This window comes from Etheostoma spectabile, chromosome 2, assembly GCF_008692095.1.
Source record: "Etheostoma spectabile isolate EspeVRDwgs_2016 chromosome 2, UIUC_Espe_1.0, whole genome shotgun sequence".
Lineage (NCBI taxonomy): Eukaryota > Metazoa > Chordata > Actinopteri > Perciformes > Percidae > Etheostoma > Etheostoma spectabile.
In genome coordinates, this window is record NC_045734.1 from 7,888,986 (window position 1) to 7,910,005 (window position 21,020).

General features: G+C 40.7%; 2 protein-coding genes across 9 annotated transcripts in view; one reads left to right on the forward strand and one right to left on the reverse strand.

The window, feature by feature from the left end:
- Nucleotides 1-17,380, reverse strand: part of pcm1 (pericentriolar material 1) — a 23,997-nt gene extending 6,617 nt beyond the window's left edge. For 2 of the 6 annotated variants that reach the window (XM_032500606.1, XM_032500568.1), the window contains exons 1-26: nt 16,969-17,154; nt 15,409-15,523; nt 14,381-14,629; nt 12,994-13,320; nt 11,780-11,950; nt 11,018-11,137; nt 10,526-10,712; nt 10,135-10,244; nt 9,512-9,785; nt 9,281-9,431; nt 8,698-8,931; nt 7,718-7,884; nt 7,003-7,232; nt 6,542-6,684; nt 6,293-6,422; nt 5,675-5,845; nt 5,366-5,547; nt 4,429-4,632; nt 4,027-4,303; nt 3,652-3,797; nt 3,311-3,525; nt 2,583-2,763; nt 2,181-2,485; nt 1,922-2,083; nt 1,612-1,668; nt 1,245-1,417 (exon numbers count right to left, since the gene is read on the reverse strand). In XM_032500606.1, the coding sequence (XP_032356497.1) occupies nt 1,245-1,417; nt 1,612-1,668; nt 1,922-2,083; nt 2,181-2,485; nt 2,583-2,763; nt 3,311-3,525; nt 3,652-3,797; nt 4,027-4,303; nt 4,429-4,632; nt 5,366-5,547; nt 5,675-5,845; nt 6,293-6,422; nt 6,542-6,684; nt 7,003-7,232; nt 7,718-7,884; nt 8,698-8,931; nt 9,281-9,431; nt 9,512-9,785; nt 10,135-10,244; nt 10,526-10,712; nt 11,018-11,137; nt 11,780-11,950; nt 12,994-13,320; nt 14,381-14,629; nt 15,409-15,504 (4,662 nt within the window). In that variant the 5' untranslated portion in view covers nt 15,505-15,523; nt 16,969-17,154. Of the gene's footprint in view, nt 1-1,244; nt 1,418-1,611; nt 1,669-1,921; nt 2,084-2,180; nt 2,486-2,582; nt 2,764-3,310; nt 3,526-3,651; nt 3,798-4,026; nt 4,304-4,428; nt 4,633-5,365; nt 5,548-5,674; nt 5,846-6,292; nt 6,423-6,541; nt 6,685-7,002; nt 7,233-7,717; nt 7,885-8,697; nt 8,932-9,280; nt 9,432-9,511; nt 9,786-10,134; nt 10,245-10,525; nt 10,713-11,017; nt 11,138-11,779; nt 11,951-12,993; nt 13,321-14,380; nt 14,630-15,408; nt 15,524-16,058; nt 16,916-16,968 lie in introns of those variants that run through there. The other 4 variants (XM_032500582.1, XM_032500591.1, XM_032500575.1 and 1 more) reach the window with 4 other exon arrangements.
- sart1 (spliceosome associated factor 1, recruiter of U4/U6.U5 tri-snRNP) lies at nt 17,041-20,084 on the forward strand. Of its 3 annotated transcripts, none has more exons than XM_032500637.1 (2): nt 17,041-17,291; nt 17,559-20,084. In XM_032500637.1, exon 2 carries the CDS (start codon nt 17,589-17,591, stop codon nt 19,914-19,916), a length of 2,328 nt encoding a protein of 775 aa, XP_032356528.1. In that variant the 5' UTR covers nt 17,041-17,291; nt 17,559-17,588; the 3' UTR covers nt 19,917-20,084. The 3 variants fall into 3 exon arrangements, with proteins under 3 accessions (XP_032356528.1, XP_032356511.1, XP_032356519.1); XM_032500620.1 differs by having other exon boundaries at nt 17,211-17,404; XM_032500628.1 differs by having other exon boundaries at nt 17,241-17,375.
- The last annotated feature ends 936 nt before the right edge of the window (nt 20,085-21,020 follow it).

Genomic DNA, 21,020 nt, shown 5'->3' on the forward strand with positions numbered 1-21,020 from the left:
AACAAGATTGATGTTATGGAGTGGTCAGCCCAATCCCCGGGCCTCAATCCCATAGAACACTTGTGGGGTGACATCAAAAATGTAGTTTCTGAGGCAAAACCCACTAATACAGAGGAATTGTGGAATGTAGTTCAACCGTCTTGGGCTGGAATACCTGCTCACAGGTGTCAGAAGTTGGTCAACTCCATGCAACACAGATGTGAAGCAGTTCTCAGAAATAATGGTTATGCAACTAAATATTAGAGCAGTGATTCTAAGTAAAGCAAACCTTTGAGACATTTCAGTTTATACAGTCAATGTTGGAAAATGCAAATACTGCTTATTTTTTGAGCAGCCTAATATTCCTTTTTCTTCACTTTCTTTAAAAGGTAGAACACAAACTTGATCAATTTTGGTCATGTTTTGATTTGGAATTGAATGTGCAGTGTTCCCAATGAATTGATATTATGGAATTAAAAGCTATGCTAAGGATGTTGAGCATTATTCGCTTTTTTTAAACACATTGCTATTATTCTGAACACAACTGTATGTATGTATGTATGTATGTATGTATGTATGTATGTATGTATGTATGTATGTATGTATGTATGTATGTATGTATGTATGTAAACTTGTTAAGACAACATAAACGGGAGCGGGACGGGATTCGGTAGTCTTTCTCTCGGGATCTCACGGGACAGGATTTTTTTTTTTGTGGGGCAGTCACATAATCGGGACATGCCAGGAGTATTTTGGTTTGCATGGGATGGGAACTGATTCTTGTGTCACCCTCTAATGTATGTATTAATTTATTTATGTTCCTCTTTACTTTCACTTCATGTAGCTGGTGTCTTTATGTAATAAGAAAACGTTTGTAGGTATGTGTGTGCGCAGCCGCAGCACATGTATTTATACGTGCATATATATTTTTTTTTTTTTATGATTATGTTGTTCTTCTTCATTTATTTTCATTGTTTTTCATTATTTTTATTGTGATTGTTTTTATTGTTATCACTGGGTGGATTGCATATATGCATACATAGATCTAAAAATTGCAATGATATGAGAATGTAAACTAAGTAAATGAGTTGAAATAAAAGTATCAAAACTTATGTTACCCTAACCAGTCACATGACCAGATATTCTGCCTTTCTAACTTGAACCCACATTCCATTTAGGGGTCAATCAGTCTGAATACCTTGTACTCCAGGCCAGGATAGGATATATCAATACATACTACAGCAGATACATGCGTCTATACGTACCTGTAGGGAATACAGTGCCCTCTGCCGTAAGTAGTCTGTGTTGAGCAGCTGAAGCTCATGGAAAAGCTCGATAAGAAAGTGGGGACGGGACTCATTCTGGGATATCAAAGTAGCAACCTCAGAGTAGATGGTTTCCCTCAGAGCCTCGAACAGTGAGAAGTCGCTGCTTGCATCTACAGGTTCAAGATTTGACAAAATGAGATTTGGGTGGATACTTGTGCATAACTTGATCCATGAGTAGAAAAAAAATAGTCTGCCCTCAAACTTGGAAGCTTTTGGTTTAGGTTAAGCCAAAAAATAGAACATGCATGGGATGTTTAGGTGACATAATAACCACATAATGCTTGGGTATGCATTGCGAGTTTACCTGGTGCTTCTGTGCATGCAATTCTATTGGAGAGGAAGGGTGTTCTCCAAGCATAGGCTGTGAGTAAGATAAATTAAAGTGACTGACAACAAAGTAAATTAACCCAAAATTAAAATGAAACAGACATAGTCATGACAAATGTGCAACCAAAAAAAAAATGTAAAAGGACAAGAGGTTATAATTACAGGGGGAAACAAACAATGTAAAATAAGCCTAAAGAAGATACTAAATGTATACAAAGAAAAACTAAAAACAGACAACAGGGGTGAAGTGGGTGCATAACTTTCACTATAAGTAGCTTGACCCGCACCAGAGGAGAGGTCGTTTTGTTTGTTCCCAAGCTTTGTTTTGCTGTCAAGTTTCTCTTGAGTGAGCTTGTCCAAAAGACTCTTATTCTGATCCCTCTGACGAGACAGGTCTACCCTCTCCTGGACAAAGTCTGCAGTGCTGCTTACACTGTCACTCTCATGGCCTGAGGAAGATACAAAAAATGAAATATACGCTCATTACATTTTTCTCAGCAAGTCTTTGCTAATTTGATTACAGAAGATTCAACTACATTTTGATACCTTCACTGTTCTTGGTGTACCCTTTGCTCCTCCTGCGACGACTTTTAGAATTGGGTGTCTTGCTTCGGGAGGCCAGGTTGGCTTGTGCTGAGGCCTTGCGTCCCGCCTTAAAAGTCTTTGTGATGGTGGTGGGATCAACAGGATCAGGCATGCTGCTAAAACTTTCCTGTGATGCCCGGTCAAATGGCCGGGGGTGGCGGCTGGCAAAAGTGGGGGAGGAGGGGGGGGAATCTTGGGGCTCCGTTTTAGATTGCTGATGCTTGACAGAGTTGTTTGCGTAGGAAGTTTTAAGCCAGCCAGCCGGTCTAAAAGGGTCACATGGAAAATAAACATATGAACAATAATGCTTACGCAAATAAAAAATAGATGTCTTTTTGGAAAGAAAAAAAATGATGGACTTACCCTTTCTCCGTAGAGGTGTTAAGAGGAGAGCGCTGCAGTGGAGGAGGGAAACTCATGTACTCTGTTCTGATTGAGGTGTTGGGGTCTAATTGCTGCTTCCGTTTGTCAGGGGCTGCCTGACTTGCAGCACCCTGAGGGAACTCCCCCATGGATGCAGGGAAGAGTGGATATAAGTTAAAGCCTGCAAAGTCAAAGGAAGAAAACGTTATTTAAGTGCAAATGGTCAAAATAATCAATTAAATCATGACAGTAGGATTTTTGGCCTTTTATTTCTGCATGACTCTTTAAAATATATCACTTACTTCAAATTCAAATCCACCAATGAGAAAGATTACTCATACTAGTAACAACAGTTGCATTAACATTGTTAATCATTGTACAAAAACTACATGACGAAAAAACTTTTTCTTTGTTTTCTATATTTAATTTCTGAACATTCTACATTTTCTGTAATTGCAAAGAGGCATTTGCCAAGAGTCTCACAAATGCAGTCACCTATTGAATATCCTACTTTTATTAATTTCAGAATATCATAGAAGGTTTTTGCAACTCTATATCACATCATACCCAAAAACCATCCCTAGCTGTCTTTAAAGGATTCACTGCAAACCCTGTCTTCTGAGCTTTATTTAGACAGTTTAGCTTTCTGTCACTTCTAATGCATACCATTCTAGACATGATTTGTGTGAGAATTAATTTCAAGAGCTAATCAAATATGGTTGTCATACCAGGGGGAAATGGGGATAAGGCAGCAGTTGACATGTTGGTTGAAGGATGCACGGTAGTCGAGAAGGGGAGGAAGACACCAGGGGAGGTTGAGGGAGCAGAGTTGGATTCCTGGGACGAGCCATGCTTCTGTGTCTGCCAACCGGCTGTTGTAGACGAAGACTGCTGATGCTGTTGCTGCTGCTGGTGAAGCAGGTCATTAAGGACCTGCTTTAGTCTGCAGGAAAAGTATGGCAGAATATAGAAAATGTAAAAAATAAAAGATGAACTACTTAATAGAAATACATACAGTACATATACATACATACATACATACATACATACAATATACCATTATTTTCACCTTTGTATGTTGTTTTGCTGCCAAGCCAGCTGGGTGTAACACTGGTTGAGCTGGTGCATGACCAGGTGGACCTGTGGTGATGAAAGGTTGTTGGGTAACACACTGTACTGACCCGTCAGCAGGGTTTGCAGCATGTAAGAGAGTGTCTGTGGAAAAAGGGGAAAGAATGTTTTAGTTTGAAAAAACTGTTCTTATGTATAAAAAAGACAAAGTAAAAAAAGGCACCTAAACAAACAGAATAGAAAGCTATGAGTGAAGAACAGTGACTTCATTGACAATTATACTATAACTTCAAATTAAGTCAAAAAATGCGGTGCAAGCTTGTGTCAACTATCCATCTCAGTGTCTGTGCATGTGTTTGTTCAGTGCACCAACCTGCTGGTCCTGCAGGAGTGAATGGCACATGCTGGTGCTGAAGTCCAGCTGTCTCTGCAGCTGGCTGACCTGTTCCTGCCACTGACATGAGCCCTCAGTGAAAGACAGCTCAGAGGCCCAGCGCAGGTTCTCTTGTCGTCGTGTACCACCATGCTCGCTTGTTGCAGACTGGTTCAAACTTCTGGACTGCTGCTGTTGCTGCTTCACTTTAGTCTTGTTAGGAAGAGATGGATTCACACTACCTTCACCTGAGAAGGCTTGTGGAGGCTTTAGGTTGCTAAACACACACACACACAAACACACACACACACACACACACACACACAAGTGAGCACATCATTTTTAAAAGACAGATATAGATATTAGTTCATTGGAATTCGTTCTGCCTCCACTTTGTCTGACCTTTCTTGATTTTTCCTGTTGCTGTAGGAGCACTGGTTCCTGCTGGATGAGTAGATGTGGATGTCGTCGTCAGAGCTGCTCTCTGAACATTCTTCTTGCTCCTCTTCCTCCTCGGCACCCATCTCTGATTGATATTCATCGTCGTCTTCATCATCGTCATCCTCATCAAGGTGGCAGGGAGTGGAACCCCAGGTAGCCATTGTCCTGATGACATATCAAGAAATGGTACAAATGTATTGTCTATGGAATAAACATCGGTTTTATTCCTACTCCAGCTAAAAAACAGAATTACCGCCTTGAGGTTGTATGCCTTTGGCAAGTTGCAATTCACATCCATGTCTGTCCACAGAAGAGGTCTGTTCAGTGAAGATTTTAAAGCAATTTAATAAAAAGTGTATTTTTTGATGAAATATCGATGCTTCACACACATGTTCAACCTGCACAGAAGTTATATATAGTTTCAAGATTAGTGTCGCCAAATTTGAAGACATTCCCTCAAAGCATTACGGAGACATAGCAATCGAGAGAATGGGACGGACTTGAGGTCAAAGTGAGCTTTGATTTCTAAAATCTAATTCGTTCATCCTTCAGTCCCAGTAGATGCTTGTGTCAAAGTTAAAGAAATTTCTTCTAGGGGTTCCTGAGATATCAGGGACAGGTGGAGAGGCAACATGAAAACGTAACGCATCTGGCCACAGCTGTCGTCAGTACGGAGGCATAAAAAATAAATAACACTAAGTAGGAGGTGCTCTGCCATAAAATCACACAGCTCTGACAAATGTTAAAGAGCTACAATGTGGCTCTTGTGTGGGTTCAGCAGTTCACCTGCAAAAATCTCCTATTTGTCTTTAAATAAAATATGTAAGAAAACTAAAGAGCAAGCCGAATTATATCTTAAATTTGGTGTGACAGGCCCCTAGAACAGTATGTCTCCTACCTTTCATCCCTACTAACAGGCTGTGTGGGTGTAGCAGGGCCTTCCGAGTCATCAACCCGCCTTGGAGAGTCACTGAGACCATTACGCCTCTGGTGTTCAGCCATCAAGGACTCTAGGTGCTTTCTGCGTTGTCGCAGTTCTTCTCGCAAGATCTGGTGGCGCCGCATCTCAGACCATAGCTGCTGACAAGACAAGAACAGAGGGGAACAGTTAACTATAATCTGTACTGTTCTGAAAGCCCAGATATTATTGGGACATTTGGCTAGTGGTAGCCAGGGGTCTTATTGTGTGCAAGGTGGAGTCTGTTACCTCATTGTCAGTAACTGAAGAAGTAGCCGCTTCAGGAGCAGTGGGTTTGAGAGCAGCAGAGTTGGTTTTGGGTCCAGAGGAAGAGGAAGCCAGGACAGTGGCAGGAGTGGAAACAGCAACTGGAACCTTCCTCAGCAAGCCCTGCTGACTCACTGTGCTGGACACAGATGACTAGAACAAAACAACAAAAAGTAAAAATGTTAGTTTGTAAATCTGCAGTTTCTTTAACTCTCAGGTGCCAGTTTATTACGTAAACCCTGCTAAAACTAATGCAGTCTCAAACAACAGCTATGTAATAAATCTTACATTCAGGAAGGTTCTAGTTTTTGTTGAAACTGTTTTATATAAGTGTTTATTTAATAAAGTCCAACATTTGGGAGGATATAGTTTATGGAATTCTTTACTGAGAGGTGTTCCTATTTTTTAGTCCACTCCTCATGTAATCTAAATAGATTGGACATATTATTAAAAACATTTTTTCAAGTCATACTTTAGATTCTTGGAATATTATTTGAGTAAGACAGGAAACCTGTGTGTGGTTTTTTTTAATTTTTTTTTTTTAAATAAATGTAACCCTCATTTGACCAGGGAGTCTGTGTTTATGCGTGTGTAAAATACCTGGAGGTCAGGGCAAGCCCACTGCAGATCCTGGATCTTGCCTTGGATTTCAATAAGCCTCTGGCGCTCTTCATGGAGCTGCTTTAGCTCATGCTTTTGCTGACGCAGCTTCTCCTCATACAGCTTCTCCCTGTGTCCATAATAGTTTTGATGCATTGCAAATGAATCCAAGCCAAAAACACACTGACATGAAATTAAATATATAAAAAAATATAAAACAGTGTAGTCTTTTCCAACTTTGTACTGTACCTCGCCTTGCTGGAGAGAGTGAGTTCTCTGGGATTCTGTTTAGATCCGGCTGCCAGCAACCCAGTCATAGTAGCTCTGGTATTATTTGGCTGTTGGTGTAAAGCTTCGTCCTCATTAGCTGTTGTGCCATCAGTGTCGTCACTCTGGAGACAGACAAACACAGAATTTACACAGTGTTCACCCTACAATAATGCTTGAGACAACACATTTTCTAGTACAGAAACAACGAGACAGACACCACTTAAGCTGTTAAAGAAAATCCAACCTAAAATACTTTGCTTACGGTTTAATGAAAAACATTTAACCCAGCATCTGTTTTAATACTAGTAAGAGGAGATGACAAAGTCAGACATTTTCAAATCCTACATATTTAACATCTTTTCCTTTCATTTTACTAATAAAGAAGGAACATCTACATCCCCACTACAGAATATTTAGTATTATTCTGTCATCTGCCTCACCTGAACCATGGCCACCAGCTCCTGAAGCTGCCGGAGTTTCTGCTTCGCTGTGTGCCGATGAACCTTCTGGGCAAAACCGCCACTGTTCCCCAGACTACTTCTTCGACTGGACCCTGATGCCTCACTGTCTGGAGGCACAGCCTGTGCCCCTTCATCATTATCAAGATCGACTTCGTCGTCATCGTCATCCTTCACCTGATTATAGGGGGTGTCCCTATTGTACTGGCACTCTAAATGAGAGCAAAGATTCAATTAAACAGTTAGTTTGTAATAGTATATCTTTTACAAATTGGGTCTCTTTCCATCTTTACACTTTGCATTAACAAAGACCTTCAGTAACAAGCTCCTGAAACCACAACACTCTTTAATAAAAGCCACATTACCAAACTAAATAATAGGAATTTGTGTAAAAGGCATGAAGTTAATTCTGATTAAAGTTTTCAAACTATTGAGATTCAATGTTCCCAAGTTTGAAAAGCATGTTTATAATGGTGATAATACAATTTTCCATATTTCCATTCTGTGCGTCTGCACCATTGTGCCTCTGTCAACACAAGAGTGAATTAAATGGAAGGATAACAAGCTGCAGGCAAATAAAATACAGTTATATTCAGTTATGTTTTTTACTTTCAAATGTGTATGCAACCCATTTGCTTTTCAGGAAGATTACCATCAGCTGTAAAATGGTTCTATGTACGCGTGTGAATGAGTGTACCTATGGCTGAAGGGATGTTGAGGCTGCGCAGGTTGGCTGCTGACCGGTTGTTGATCTCACACTCAGTGTTGAGTCTTCCATCTCGGTTGTTAGTGCCACTGCTCCTGACACTGCGCCTGTTGGTCAGGCTGTTCAAGTCTGTCCAGTTCCCACTGCGCTGTGGGTTTCTAAAGACATCAAGTGCAGTGATTGTTATGGTTACAATGTTAACTGTGACCTAATGCTAAACACAATCATATTGTAACAAGAGCACAATAACAACAAATCTTTTCTTCCCATTTACAGTGTTTAAGTATAATTTATCAATTTTAACACAAGTTAAATCTGTATATAATGTAGGGCTGCAACTAAGAAATAGTATCATTATCAATAAATTTGACTATTATCGTCTTGCTTTATGAATTAATTATTTGGTCGATAAAAACAGCAGAAAAATGACAAACAATAACTTCCAGGGCTATATCAAATGTCTTGTTTTGTCTAACTGAAAAATTAGATGAATTAATGCCTCTGGCCACAGGTGTTGTTGGCACGGAAACATAAAAGTGAATAACACTAAGTAGGAGGTGCTCTGCCATCCAATCACAACAGCTCTGTTTCAGCCAAGCATAAGAGCTACAAGGTGGCTCATATGTGGGCTCTGCAGTTCACCTGCAAAATAACTGAAGGTCTAAAACCCCAAATTATTCAATTTATTATGAAGTAAGAAAAGAAAAATTTGCTAATTCTCATGTTTGAGAAGCTAAAACCATCAAATGTTTGGCATATTTTTCTTGAAAACAAATTTTCAAAAATTTTAATAGTTGGTCATTATTTCTCTCTTGATTGCCTAATTGATAAATTGACTAATTGTTAAAGGTCTAGTTTATGTTTAATCTTTCAATAAAAGTCCAATCAGTCATATATTTATTCCAACTAATTAAATGATAATACATTTTGAATTTACATTTAATTTATAGATCTATTTAAACAAAACACACCTGATGTTAGTTACAGGCTGGCGGTTCTCCTGCTCAGAGTCAAACATGGCCTCAAACATAGAACCGTCCTCTGTCTCATCTTCTTCATCCTCCTCCTCATCATCATCATCATCATCCTCCTCCTCCTCTTTCACATTTTCATTGACGGCATCCACCATCATATCAGAGGTCTGTTCGTAGTACTGCACTAATTCCCGCAGCTCATTTAAACGCTTGTGAACCTCCTTTAGCTTCCTGTAGGAAGAAGAAAAGATAACACATGCGTGGATGAAATGCAAACGTTTACTACACTAAATATTTAAAAGGTCATGTGATGCTAAGACAATGTCTTCACAATTCCCCCCCCCTCTGCTACATTTCAGAGTCCCTTACGTAAAAACAAACCTAAAAATTGTGGACATCTTGTTCAAGAAAACTTTTGCAAATGCTGATACTTGTCAACACAAGGACATGTAGTAGGTTTTGTGGCTGCAATGTTTCACTACAACACCACCCTATATTACACCAACCCCCCACTATACAACACCCTGGTGTTGATATCTGACCTACCTATTCAGTGGCTTGTGTTAGTGTGTGTGTGTACCTGAGCTTGTCTGTGGAATTGGAGCTGTCCTGGCGCTGCGAGAGTGAAGGATGAAAGGGTGTGGAAGCTGAGGCCCCATTAGAGCAGAGCACAGATGGACAATCTGAAGATCCTCCCATACTCAGACTGCACTGTGTTGACAAGCCACGACCTGAAGGGAACCACATACAGTTCATCCACACTTTATTGTAGAAAAAAAGACACAAAAAAAGACTTTGAAAATACTCTTACACGAGTTGTTGTTGAGAGTCTGGTCTCTGAGTGAATGCAGTTCTTGCAGGATCTTGTCCATGGTTTGCTTTTTGTCTTGGAGTTCTTGGAGCTTAGTGAGTTTGGCACTGGCCGCTGTTGCCCCTGTGTCTAGGCCAGTGTGGGGACCAGAGGCAGAGTGGAGGAGAGGCCTGTGTTGAGGTGGACCAACAGCCTGGGGAGCCCTAGACCTGCACACCTCTCTAGAGAGGGAAAGGCTCTCTGCCTGGCGACGGTTGTCTGGCACTGCTTTAGTCTAAAAGGCATAAATAATGAAAAACTTCAACTATACATATATTACTAAAGAGTTTAGACAGATACTTGTTGATGTTTGTTGTCTGTTTAAATTGACATGGCTTGTAATGTGGCAAGTGAGAGATAGACTAGAGGTGGACATGCCAACATTACAGATTATGTATTCTCAACAAATTATACAAAATATCTTGACATAATGAAATTGTCATAATGTTGTAATAAATGTACTTATGAAAATCCTTCAGTGCATGAGTCAGAAGACAGTTGTTGATGTTCGGAAACTATTTCTAGAAGACATAATGATTTTCTTTAGGGAGGCTATGGCAGCCCAAATGCATAGTCTACTGTACCTGAGAATCGTGTAGCTGGTTGTGGAACCTCTGGATCAAATCGTTCAACTCATCATTCAGTTCAGATGTGATGCTCAGGCCTGAAATACTGCCTGTGGTTTCTGTGACAACTAATAACAAATGTCAAATGAATTAAACATGAAATTATATTTATGTAAATCAACAACTATGACTTCAAGTGGTAGAAATTGTTAACATATTTACCAGAAAATATTGATACACAAATATGCTTTCCATAACAAAAATCTGTTGTTGCAACTACAATTTTATAAAAAAAGATTCCAACTGAGTTCTCATTGATGGAAGAAAAGTAATGCATACTACTTTTTCTCCTGGTCTGGTCTTACAGTAAATGTGAATAGACCTGTGACAATGTAGGTATGTATCTCACCAGTGTCTTCAATCACAGCAAGAGCCTGCTCTGCACTGTCTTGCATGGCCATTAGCGCTTCCTGTCTGCCCTGCAGGGCCCTGAGCTGCTCCTGCTGCTCCAGCATCTTCTTCAGCAGCTCGTGCTGCTTACGCAGATTCTCCAACTCTTCCTTTTGGTCAGCTCGAACTGTTTCTGGCCTACCGCCCTACAAAAATCACATCCACATCGCTTTAGAAACACTGACTCTACCAAAACACAACAACAGTGCTGCGGTGCTACTCAGCAGAAAAGGTAAAGGAGGCTTGACAGGTACTGACACAGCAAATAAAACTAACCTACAGTGTTTAAAAGGAAAAGATCCAATTTGCAATGTTTACATTTCCTGTTTCCTTTTAAGGACAAAATACACTTACCTTATACTTATTATAATGGATTTGTGTAATGCGACAGAGACCACTGACAGAGTAGAAGGCAGCAGATTTTTGAGAAACAATCCACAAATGTACACACCGTTGCATTTGAGGCATCTGAAGAGCGGACCTCAATGTTTAGAGAAGTGCTTTCTGCCAGTGAACCTGAGCCCACTGCAGAGTCCAGGGTCCCCACATCATCCTCATCATTCTCCCGTGTCTAGAGATGGTGGAAAGAATAGCATGAGACTCAAATATAATTGAAAAAGAAAATTATGCAGTACTGAGACTTTGTCCAGCAATTGTTTGGCATTGTTAAAGTAACAACTTTGTAGCCAAAAAATTATCAAAACACAATATGCTCCCCCAAATGCTCCATGTATAGGAAAGCCAGCATGTCCATGCTGTTGAAATTTGTGGGAATAGGGAAAACATGCAGCAAATTGAACCGTCTGCATAATAGAAACATTTTCTGGTAAATACTACTATATATTTCACAGAAACACTCCAGTCAAAGCAGTGTAATACTAAATACAAAAAACAGCCCTTCTGCAGGAATGGAAGATAGCATGCTACTGAATGTCCTAATTTTATCATCACATGAAACATGAGTTGACTGTTGGAAGTGTGTCAGACAACAAGAAGAAGACTTGCAAAGACTGCAATTAAAAATATATGTGTGGCAAGCTGCCTACATAACATCACAAACAAGTTCCATTTTATCCAGGAATTAACTAAGAACCAAGCTTTACACATGAAAGACCACATTTTACTGAAATTGTATACCTTTGTCTGACAGCATGAGAAAAGTAAAGAAATAGATTAATTCTTGAAAAGATAAAAGGACAAATGACAGACGAACCAGCATTTTCTGCAGGAACCGTAAATAGGACTTCTCTTGCTCCTTGAGGTGGTCGATGAGATGGGAGAGACGCTCCACATTGGCTGGCACATCATTCTTTTCCACCAGGTCGTCCCGCATGGAGCTGGCCTTACTGATGTACTCCCGGATCTGTACCAGTTTGCTCACCACCTGAGACCGTGCAGAGAGGAGGGCGGTGTATGAGTGTGGGTTTCAGAAGAGTAAATGAAAAGAAGACAGAGAAAGACGTAAAGTAAGGTGAGCGAGCATCTGTAGCAACAGCTCAGACTAGGCTAAATAAGGGCAGAAAAGGGTTGGGCACAAACTCACTGGGCACCAGGGGTAGCATATTTATAAATTGGCCTAAATACAGCTTAGTTTCAGCTGCACTAGCTCTCCCTCACTTTTATCCTAGTTCTGGTTTTACAGAGTAGTTGGATTGCAGTAATACAAAGGCTGTCATATGTATTTATATTTTTCTGGCTACCTGGAGGCAGTAGACTTTGTCCAGATAACACTGACATGTCATCACCTATCAAGTTGATATGACAAACTTGTTAGCAATCAATTTCTTATTCACGCAACCACCATTATCATTCATCTGGGATAGTGTTTTGACCACCTGGTGAATGTAAATCCAATAATCCAACTCTTATAGCTCTGTTTTGGTCTCTACCAACTCCTGAGGGAAATATCTGTCTCTTTAGCGGATAAATGCTTCACCAGCTAGCCACTGGCTGAGTTTGCCATTAAGTGCTGGGCAGGTAGTGGGTTTTAGAGCTTTTTCACTGAGAACAGCTGCCTGCTGCGGCCCAAAATGACACTTTGATAGCGGTGAGATTGCACCTTTAAATTTATTAAAGACATAAAAACAGTAATCTTTCCCAAAAACTAAATTTATTAAATCGATATGACACATCTTTCAGTGTCTACCATCTCTGTAATTTAGGGGTGTTACACTGGAGAACTTTCTGTTTTATTACAACCAAGTATCTTAAAAGTTAATAAAATTATTTTCTATCTTCTTTTTTTAAAACACACTAGGGGTTCAAGGCAATGTTGTTCTGTCTGTTGGTCTGTTAGTCCAAAACAATAATTGGATGGATTGCTGACTTTTCCTCTAGCACCACCAGCAAGGCTAAAAGACTACAAGGCATCAAGTGGCAGACAAAAAAGCTGACTAAAACCTTGGCAACAACAAAACAAAAGGTTACCTGGCTGCTGTCTATTCTCAGCTCTTCTCTCCCATATTCTTTGTGTCCTAAGGAACCTCTCTCAGTGCCACCACGGCTGAGCCTTGGCATTTCCTTGGTAGGAACCAAAAGGGTTAACGTATCCTTAAGTCCTGGGCTCTGCTTTTTAGTTTCCTTGGTGATGGCTGGTGTGGCTGGGGCAGAGGAGGAGGGATGGAGCTGTTCCTTGCTTTTGTTAGTGTTTACATGCAGAGGTAGGAAGTTGTAGGCCTTCTTGTTATCTCCAGCAAACTGCCGCTGGTTGTTGGCAGCTGTGGCACGTCCTTGGCAGTCACTGCCAATGCTCCTCTGAGTAAGAAAAGATTATATATTTCAGTCAAATCACCACTTAACCATCAGGTCATTTTCTTTTAAAATCTAGGAACTGTAAGTGTTCAAGCTTTTCCACTGTTAATGAACAGTTTTTACATAATTCTTTTCAGTCAAAAAATAGAAACAGTGCCCCTGCTGCAATTATAAAAAAAATCCTCTTTGACTTCAGCTTTTTCCCGTCATAGAAGAGCATTAGGAATATTTACATGTTTCTATGCACTGCTCTGCAATTCTGCCACACTCAACTACATAGCAGAACCAGCCAAACAACCCTATACCAAATTATGACAAATATTCTGCCAAAATTCCCTCTATTGCCTGCCAATGCGTCACGCCAATTTATTGGCATTTCATCACTGTACAAGAACTGCAACTTTTTTTTTGACGTTGTGATAACTGTTAAGGTTTTCTATTCCATGTCTCCTATCTACAATCAGCAGTAATTAGCATTTAGGCACTTGTTTACTTGTGCCATACATGAGCGTCCTCATGTTCATGCTGGTTGAGGACATAGAAGCAATACAGGGACCTGATCATAAAGACTTTGCTCTACAACACAAGTCTTAGTCAAAAAATGGCATGCCATTTTTAAAGTCAAATATTCCCATATCTCATACTTTCAGTACTACAGATTACCACACATCTTAATGCAAGATTTTTTAGGTGTGTTACTCTCTATTTCACAAACTGTTTTACAAGTAGATATATAAACTGCGGCAAATGGGGCCTGTTATCAAAAATGTTAAAACCACAACATATGCAACTTGCCAGGTACAGCCATCTGCAGTCCGTTATTGTCAATGCAGGCTTCCATTTTAAATGGTTGTTGTTGTTAGTTTGTCAAACAACCGGCTCATTGTGATTTCTCTGTCCACAGGCTGAGCTACTAACCATACATTCATATATCTACCGGTATGTCACTCATGCCACCTTATGTCAAAAAAATCTATCCTTGTATTTCTGTGGTGTGAATTAACAACAACATATTGACCACACTGAACTTAAACAATTTCTGATTGAGTAAAGCAGCTTTCACCTCATCCAAGTCTGTGAAATTGATTCTCTGACGCAGCTTGTCCAGCTCAGCCTGGTCTGGGACAGACATCTGGGTGGTGTATTTGATGTGGGGAAAGGAATGAGGAGTGCGCGCTCTCCTGCGACTGGCCCCAGGGGTGGACTCCGGCGAAATATCATTAGTCAGACGGCTCTCCACCACAACAGCTGACAGCTTCTTCTTATTCTTCTCTGAAGATCGGTTGGCTTTCTTCTGCTGAACACCCCAGTCCTGATCAACAGCAAAAAACATTTGCATTGATTATAATACAGTGGGGTCTAAAAGTTTGGGCACCACAGGTAACAATTTGTATAACGTGCATAAAGAAGCCAAGAAAAGATGGAAAAATCTCCAAAAGGCATCAAATGACAGATTAGACATTCGTATAATATATCACAAAACGTTAGATTTTCTTTCCATCATTTACACTTTCAATAACTATCTCTCTTTTGGGCAGACATGGTGTGACGGCAGCTACATTTCCTTTCTATATTCTTTACTTAGTTATAATGGTTAATTTGTGTTATGTTGTTTTGAATAATTATTTGGTTGTTTAAAATAAAACAGGCTTTCTTTGGCAGCCTAATCTCTTGGTCTCCCTTTCTTTGTGTCACAGTCTAAGAACTGGGCTGTGACAGCCATGAGAGTGACAAAACAGTTTATATAACAAAGAGCGCTGTGAACTTAGTTATTTAACAGTTTCTAAAGATCTTTTTGGGCATTTATTTGTTACAGGACAGACATGAAAGGGGAGAGACAGGGCCAATGACATGCAGCAAAGGGCCGCTTGTCGTAATCGAACCCGCGGCCTCTGTGCCTAGGGCTGAGCTTCTGTAAATGGGACATGCTCCACCAGGTGAGTTACCCAGGAGCCTGTTATTTAAGAGTTGGAATTATAAAATCATGGTTGGAAATTGGCTGGATAATAAGAGCAGAAAGTCTTAAGGAGCCCCAACAATGTAATATGAAACAACCAGTCAATTATATAAAAAGTTCTGATGAGCCCTTACCAGGTTGTTGAGTCTATCTTCCAGACTGCCATTGGTTACAGTCCAGTTGTGCAGCTCTTCTGCACTGTCATCAAAAGGAGTGCCTCCGGTTGCCATGTCACCCACTTATAGCTTGCTGGAATTCACAACAAAATGCATACTGGTCAGCACACAGAACAAAAAGCTAGGTACAGCTACAAGTCTACATTAAAAACGTTAAAGGAAAAGGATCTTTCATAGTCAAAGAAACAGCTTGCTGAAATGTAAAACAATAGAGATACTGATCACCACACAGAACAAGCACGTGATATAAGCTTGACCTAACGTTACAAGAACAATCATGAAAAAGCATTTTAGATGAATATGAAGGAAAAAAAAATCAAGTTAATGCTAGGTTACTTAGGTTCATAACGTCAACGCTACCGGTCACTCTAAGTTGACCTAACGTTAGTGCCTAAAAACGTCAGTAAACATTAACTTTAACCGTACGTTAATTAACCTTATAAAATTGATTCCTTAGCCAACAGTAACGTTAGATAGCTAGCTAGCTATCTAGGCATGAACGTTACTCACTATACGTTACAACTTTATATGATTGTTAACGCAGACCGATTTTTTGAATTACAGATAAGTTGCGTTAACGCTAAAGCATCAAATGCGTCACGTCTTACCAACAGCAGCCGTTAACTTTAGCAAACTGTGACTCTTCAATCACGACCAACTTGAAACATCCGGTTGACTGATACTAACTGACTGATGCTGATAGCTAATGTTACTGACAATTTTTGTGATCTGTCGGTTGACGTTAGCTGCAGTCGGTTTATTTAGTGTTTGGCCCGCTCGGATTCTTCCCGGGGGTACACAACACATTCCCTCCACCGTTCAGCGCGCGAGCTTTCACTGCTCCCCGCAGGGACACCAGCTAATGTTAGCTTAACGGTCAAAAAGTGCAGCGGGAACCAGTCTGGAACTTGTAGTTAGCGTAAACAAACGGTAAACGTGTAACGCTAAGTGTACGTAGCTAGCTTGTTTCTTGAATAAACTTTAATAGCTAGTTTAACATCTGTGACCTAGCGCCAGTTATGTCCCACATCGCCATGACAACACGCAAACCCCGACCTGCACCTGCCAACCCGCTGGTGAACGTCTACATACATTCACGTTGACGTTCGATCGAACACCACAATACTCAGCTAGCGTAATATGTGTCGATCGAACAAGATCATTCATGCTAACCAAGGAGAGAAAGTGACCAAGCTTGCGGAGGTAGCTCGCAGGTACTACCTAGCTAGCTTGTTCACCAGCTAGGTTGCTCTGCTCACCAAGGAGCTAACTTTAAATGTCTCGATAAAAGTTGAAGCAAACAAGCATCTCTGCTCGCGTTAACGTTAACACAGAAAACTTCAACCTAATAGTGACGTTAGTTATCGCACTAAGCTAGGGTTTGCAAATTGTCGTGACTAACCAATATTAACATTAGCTAACGGCAAAACCAGTAGCAGGTTAAAATATGTTTAGTTATGTTAAGTTAGCTTAGCTGCAATTTGAGCTAGGGACCGTAGCTAGCTAATGTAATATTACCATTCAGAGTGAAGGTGAAGGAACTCTCGTTGCCAAGCAGCACTTTATATTACTAACTAACGCTAGCTAATGCAGTAGATAAAGGTTTTACAAATTCACTTTGATTCTGGTAAAATACATTTGATAAATAATATGGTCCAAAAACGCAGCAGCAGCTTATGGATCTGATCCTACCTGATACAAACACTCCCCTTCAGCAGGTGGCAGTATGCGTAACATTTACTTCTTCGACCACAGGAAGTGTATTTGCAGGAAGCAGTAACGTTGTTCGGTGTTTGACGACGAAGTAACGATTGAAGTTGAGTGCTTGAGCGTGAAGCTAGGTGATTAAACTGCCGCGAAAGAAACCTATAGCTAAGTATTTTTCCACATACTCACTTTAGGTCGATAAATACCGGATTCTGAATGTAATGTTTCATTTTTGCCTACGCACTAAGTAAGTTGTGTCGTCGGTTAGCCACTTAGCATTCAAAGCTAACGTGAGCTAACGCTAGTTAGCTAAGAATAACTAGCAACATCTTTCCTTGCGTTATCCTACAAAACGTGTTGGCTGTAAACGGTTATACTAACAACAGTATCGTTTTTTTTAGTTACAACTGTTGTACTCTGCAAAGGAAATAATGGGATCCTCCAAGAAACGCAAGGAAAAAAGCCGCGACAAGGACGCAGAAGAGCGGAAGGACCGACATAAGAAACATCGCCACAAGGACCGAGAAAGAGGTGCTGCAGACCGCGATGGGACTCGGGATAAAGAGAAGCGGAAACGCTCCAGGTCTCGGGAGAGAAGCGGACGTGAAAGCCGCAGCAAAGGCGAAAGGAGTACCGGGGAGCCACGAGTGAAGAAGGAGAAAGTTGATCTTGGATATGACGAAAGCAATACAGAAGTGCAGCCTCAGTCTGCAAGCGGAGACGCATCTCTCAGCATTGAGGAAACAAACAAACTCAGAGCCAAGCTGGGTCTGAAGCCTCTGGAATTAAATGAGAACAAGAAGGAGCTTGGCACTAAAGAAGAACCCATGGTGGCTGAGACCATCAACCCCGTTCTCATCAAAAAGCAGAAAGATATGAGAGAAAAGCTTGCAGCTATGAAAGAAAAACGCATCCAGAATAAGAAACTGGGAAAAGTCAAGACCCTAGCAGAGGAGGACTGGCTGGATGATGCAGCTGCTTGGGTTGAGAAAAGCAGACTGATGGCAAAAGAAAAAGAAATGGCAGAGAAAAGAGCCAAACTTCTGGAAGAGATGGATGAGGAGTTTGGTGTGAGCAGTCTGATAGAGGAGGAGTTTGCACAAAGCAAGAAGGATGCCTACACATCTCAAGATCTTAAGGGACTCAAAGTGCAGCACAAGGTGGATTCCTTCAACGAGGGCCAGACTGTCATCCTGACCCTACAAGACAAAGGTGTGCTTGAAGAGGAGGAGGATGTGCTTGTAAATGTGGGACTGGTGGACAAGGAAAAAGCAGAAAAGAATGTGGAGTTAAAAAAGAAAAAGCCAGATTATAAGCCCTATGAAGAAGAAGAGAGTGTGGATGACATGGTGACGTTTAAAGCCCACTCTGTACTGTCAAAGTATGATGAGGAAATCGAGGGTGAAAAGAAAAAGAGTTTCCGTTTGAAGACGGGGGGCTTTGCGGACGGGGAGCGAGAGCGGGAGGTTCAGGCCATGAGAGAGGCTCTACGAAACCAGGCCCAGTCGTTGGACATGCCTGCTCTCACTATCGCCTCAGAGTATTACACACTCAAGGAAATGGTGGGCTTTAAAAAGACAAAACGGCGTGTGAGGAAGATCAGGAAGAAGGAGAAGCAGCCAGCTGTTGATGAGCTTCTTGTAGATGACACTCGCAGCACTGATTTTGGCTCTAGGACACGCGGTCGAGGCCGCAGACAAGTTGAGGAAGAGGGTGAGGAAGCAAAGGAGGAGGAGCAGGAGAGCAAATTGCCACACGCTATCCCCCAAATGTCAGATGATGTTAGGATGGCAGAAATGGACATAAGTGACGATGAAGACTTTACACCTCCTGAACCAACTGCAATTGAGGAGGATGAGGCAGAGCAGGAGCTACAGAAACAACTGGAGAAGCAGAGGAAGCTGAAGCAGAAGCAGCTTCTCAAAGACTCTGGAGAGAAGGTGGCAGAGCAGATTAAAGATCTTATTGAAGGCAACAATGACAATGATCCCGAGAGGAAGAACAACATTGTTTTCAACGCCACCTCAGAGTTTTGCAGAACTCTGGGTGATATTCCAACATATGGACTGTCAGGCAACAGAGAGGACCAAGAAGACATTATGGACTTTGAAGAGGAAGCAGAGAAAGATGATGCTGGAGGTTCAGACTCAGAAATGGATGAGAATGTTGGATGGAGCACAGTTAACTTGGATGAAGAGCAGAAACAGCCAGATTTCTCCACAGCCTCTGCCACCATTTTGGATGAAGAACCCATTGTCAAATCCGGTCTTGCAGCTGCTTTGCTGTTGTGCAAAAACAAAGGTCTACTGGACACTGAAATGCAGAAGGTAGCCCGTGTCAGGGCAACAAAAGGTGCTTTGCCTAATGACAACTACTGCATTGAGGACAAGATGGGCTTTGATGACAAGTACAGTCGCAGAGAAGAATACAGAGGCTTCACTCAAGATTTCAAGGATAAGGATGGCTATAAGCCTGACGTCAAGATTGAGTATGTGGATGAATCTGGGCGGAGACTCACTCCAAAAGAGGCTTTCAGGCAGCTTTCACATCGATTCCATGGTAAAGGGTCTGGAAAGATGAAGACGGAGAGGAGGATGAAAAAGCTGGAGGAAGAGGCACTGCTGAAGAAGATGAGCAGCAGTGATACTCCTCTAGGGACGGTGGCTTTGCTTCAAGAGAAGCAGAAATCTCAGAAAACACCATATATTGTGCTTAGTGGGAGTGGGAAGAGTATGAATGCAAACAACATCACTAAATAAGTTAGGTGGGGGGGGAGTTAATTATCTTGAACACATACACTGACACATGCATAGATATTCACATAAACACAGGATGTTTTAAGTAAAGTAAATGCTCCAATTTCATGCCTACTTCATACAAGCTTTGTTGTAGTAAATAATTGTCCAATAAAGTTAATACAATTGACACATGTTGTTTTCTGTGTTGCTAATTTACAAGGTGAAGAATAACTCGGAAGGTAATTATTTTCACAATAATATCATTTAAATGAGAACCTATATTTTTATTGCAATAATTTTGAATGCCTTTTTGTTCCATGACAGCTATTGCACAATTTTTTTGCACACATGAGGTTAGGAACAGGTCCAGTAGTAATGAACATTGGGAAGAAGTATTCATAAAAAAAGTTTGTAATTTAATTCAGCTTTTTTAAACGTAGTTAACAACAGAATTAAAATGTCACTAAATAAAAGAATGCAATAACACTGAAAAGGTTTGTGGAATTACACATTGTGTAATAGTTTTTTTTTCAAACAGACTAACATTACCACTGCTGGGGTTTCATTAAATGGTTTAAATTGTACATTGATACACAAATGTGTAAGACATTTTTTCACAGGAAGCAAGCTGGTAGCCATGCTATAAAAATTGTATTCAAAAATGTTAGTGTTAGGCTTTGAATCTAACAAACAGCAATTAGAAAGAATATAACCCCACATTAGGAATATGCGTTCCACAAGTGTTTACATAAGACTGTCCATAAATAGGGTGGATGTTTATACTTTAAATAGATGGCAGTTTTGCAACGGTTTGTTAAAAGGCACGTATCAGTGGTGGGTGGCGATGACTTGCAGGGTGTCCCTTTCAATTTTATCAAATTATCTGTGGTATGGCCTATTATACATATGTAGTCCAGTATATCAGCAATTGCAAGCATTAAGCCAGTAATCATCTGGATCTGCTTTGTAAAGTTTATTTAGTCATAGGAGACATCTCATTTTCACATGGGTCCCATCACATTCATGTAAAGAAAACGCAGACCATTGGAATAACGCAACAAAAAGGCTTCTACACTTAATCCTAACTAAAGTAGGTAGGAACTAACAGGAAGTAACAAGCGACAT

What these genes read in the sequence shown, in the direction of transcription:
- sart1 (XM_032500637.1), top strand. Translation starts at nt 17,589, where the DNA reads ATGGGATCCTCCAAGAAACGCAAGGAAAAAAGCCGCGACAAGGACGCA.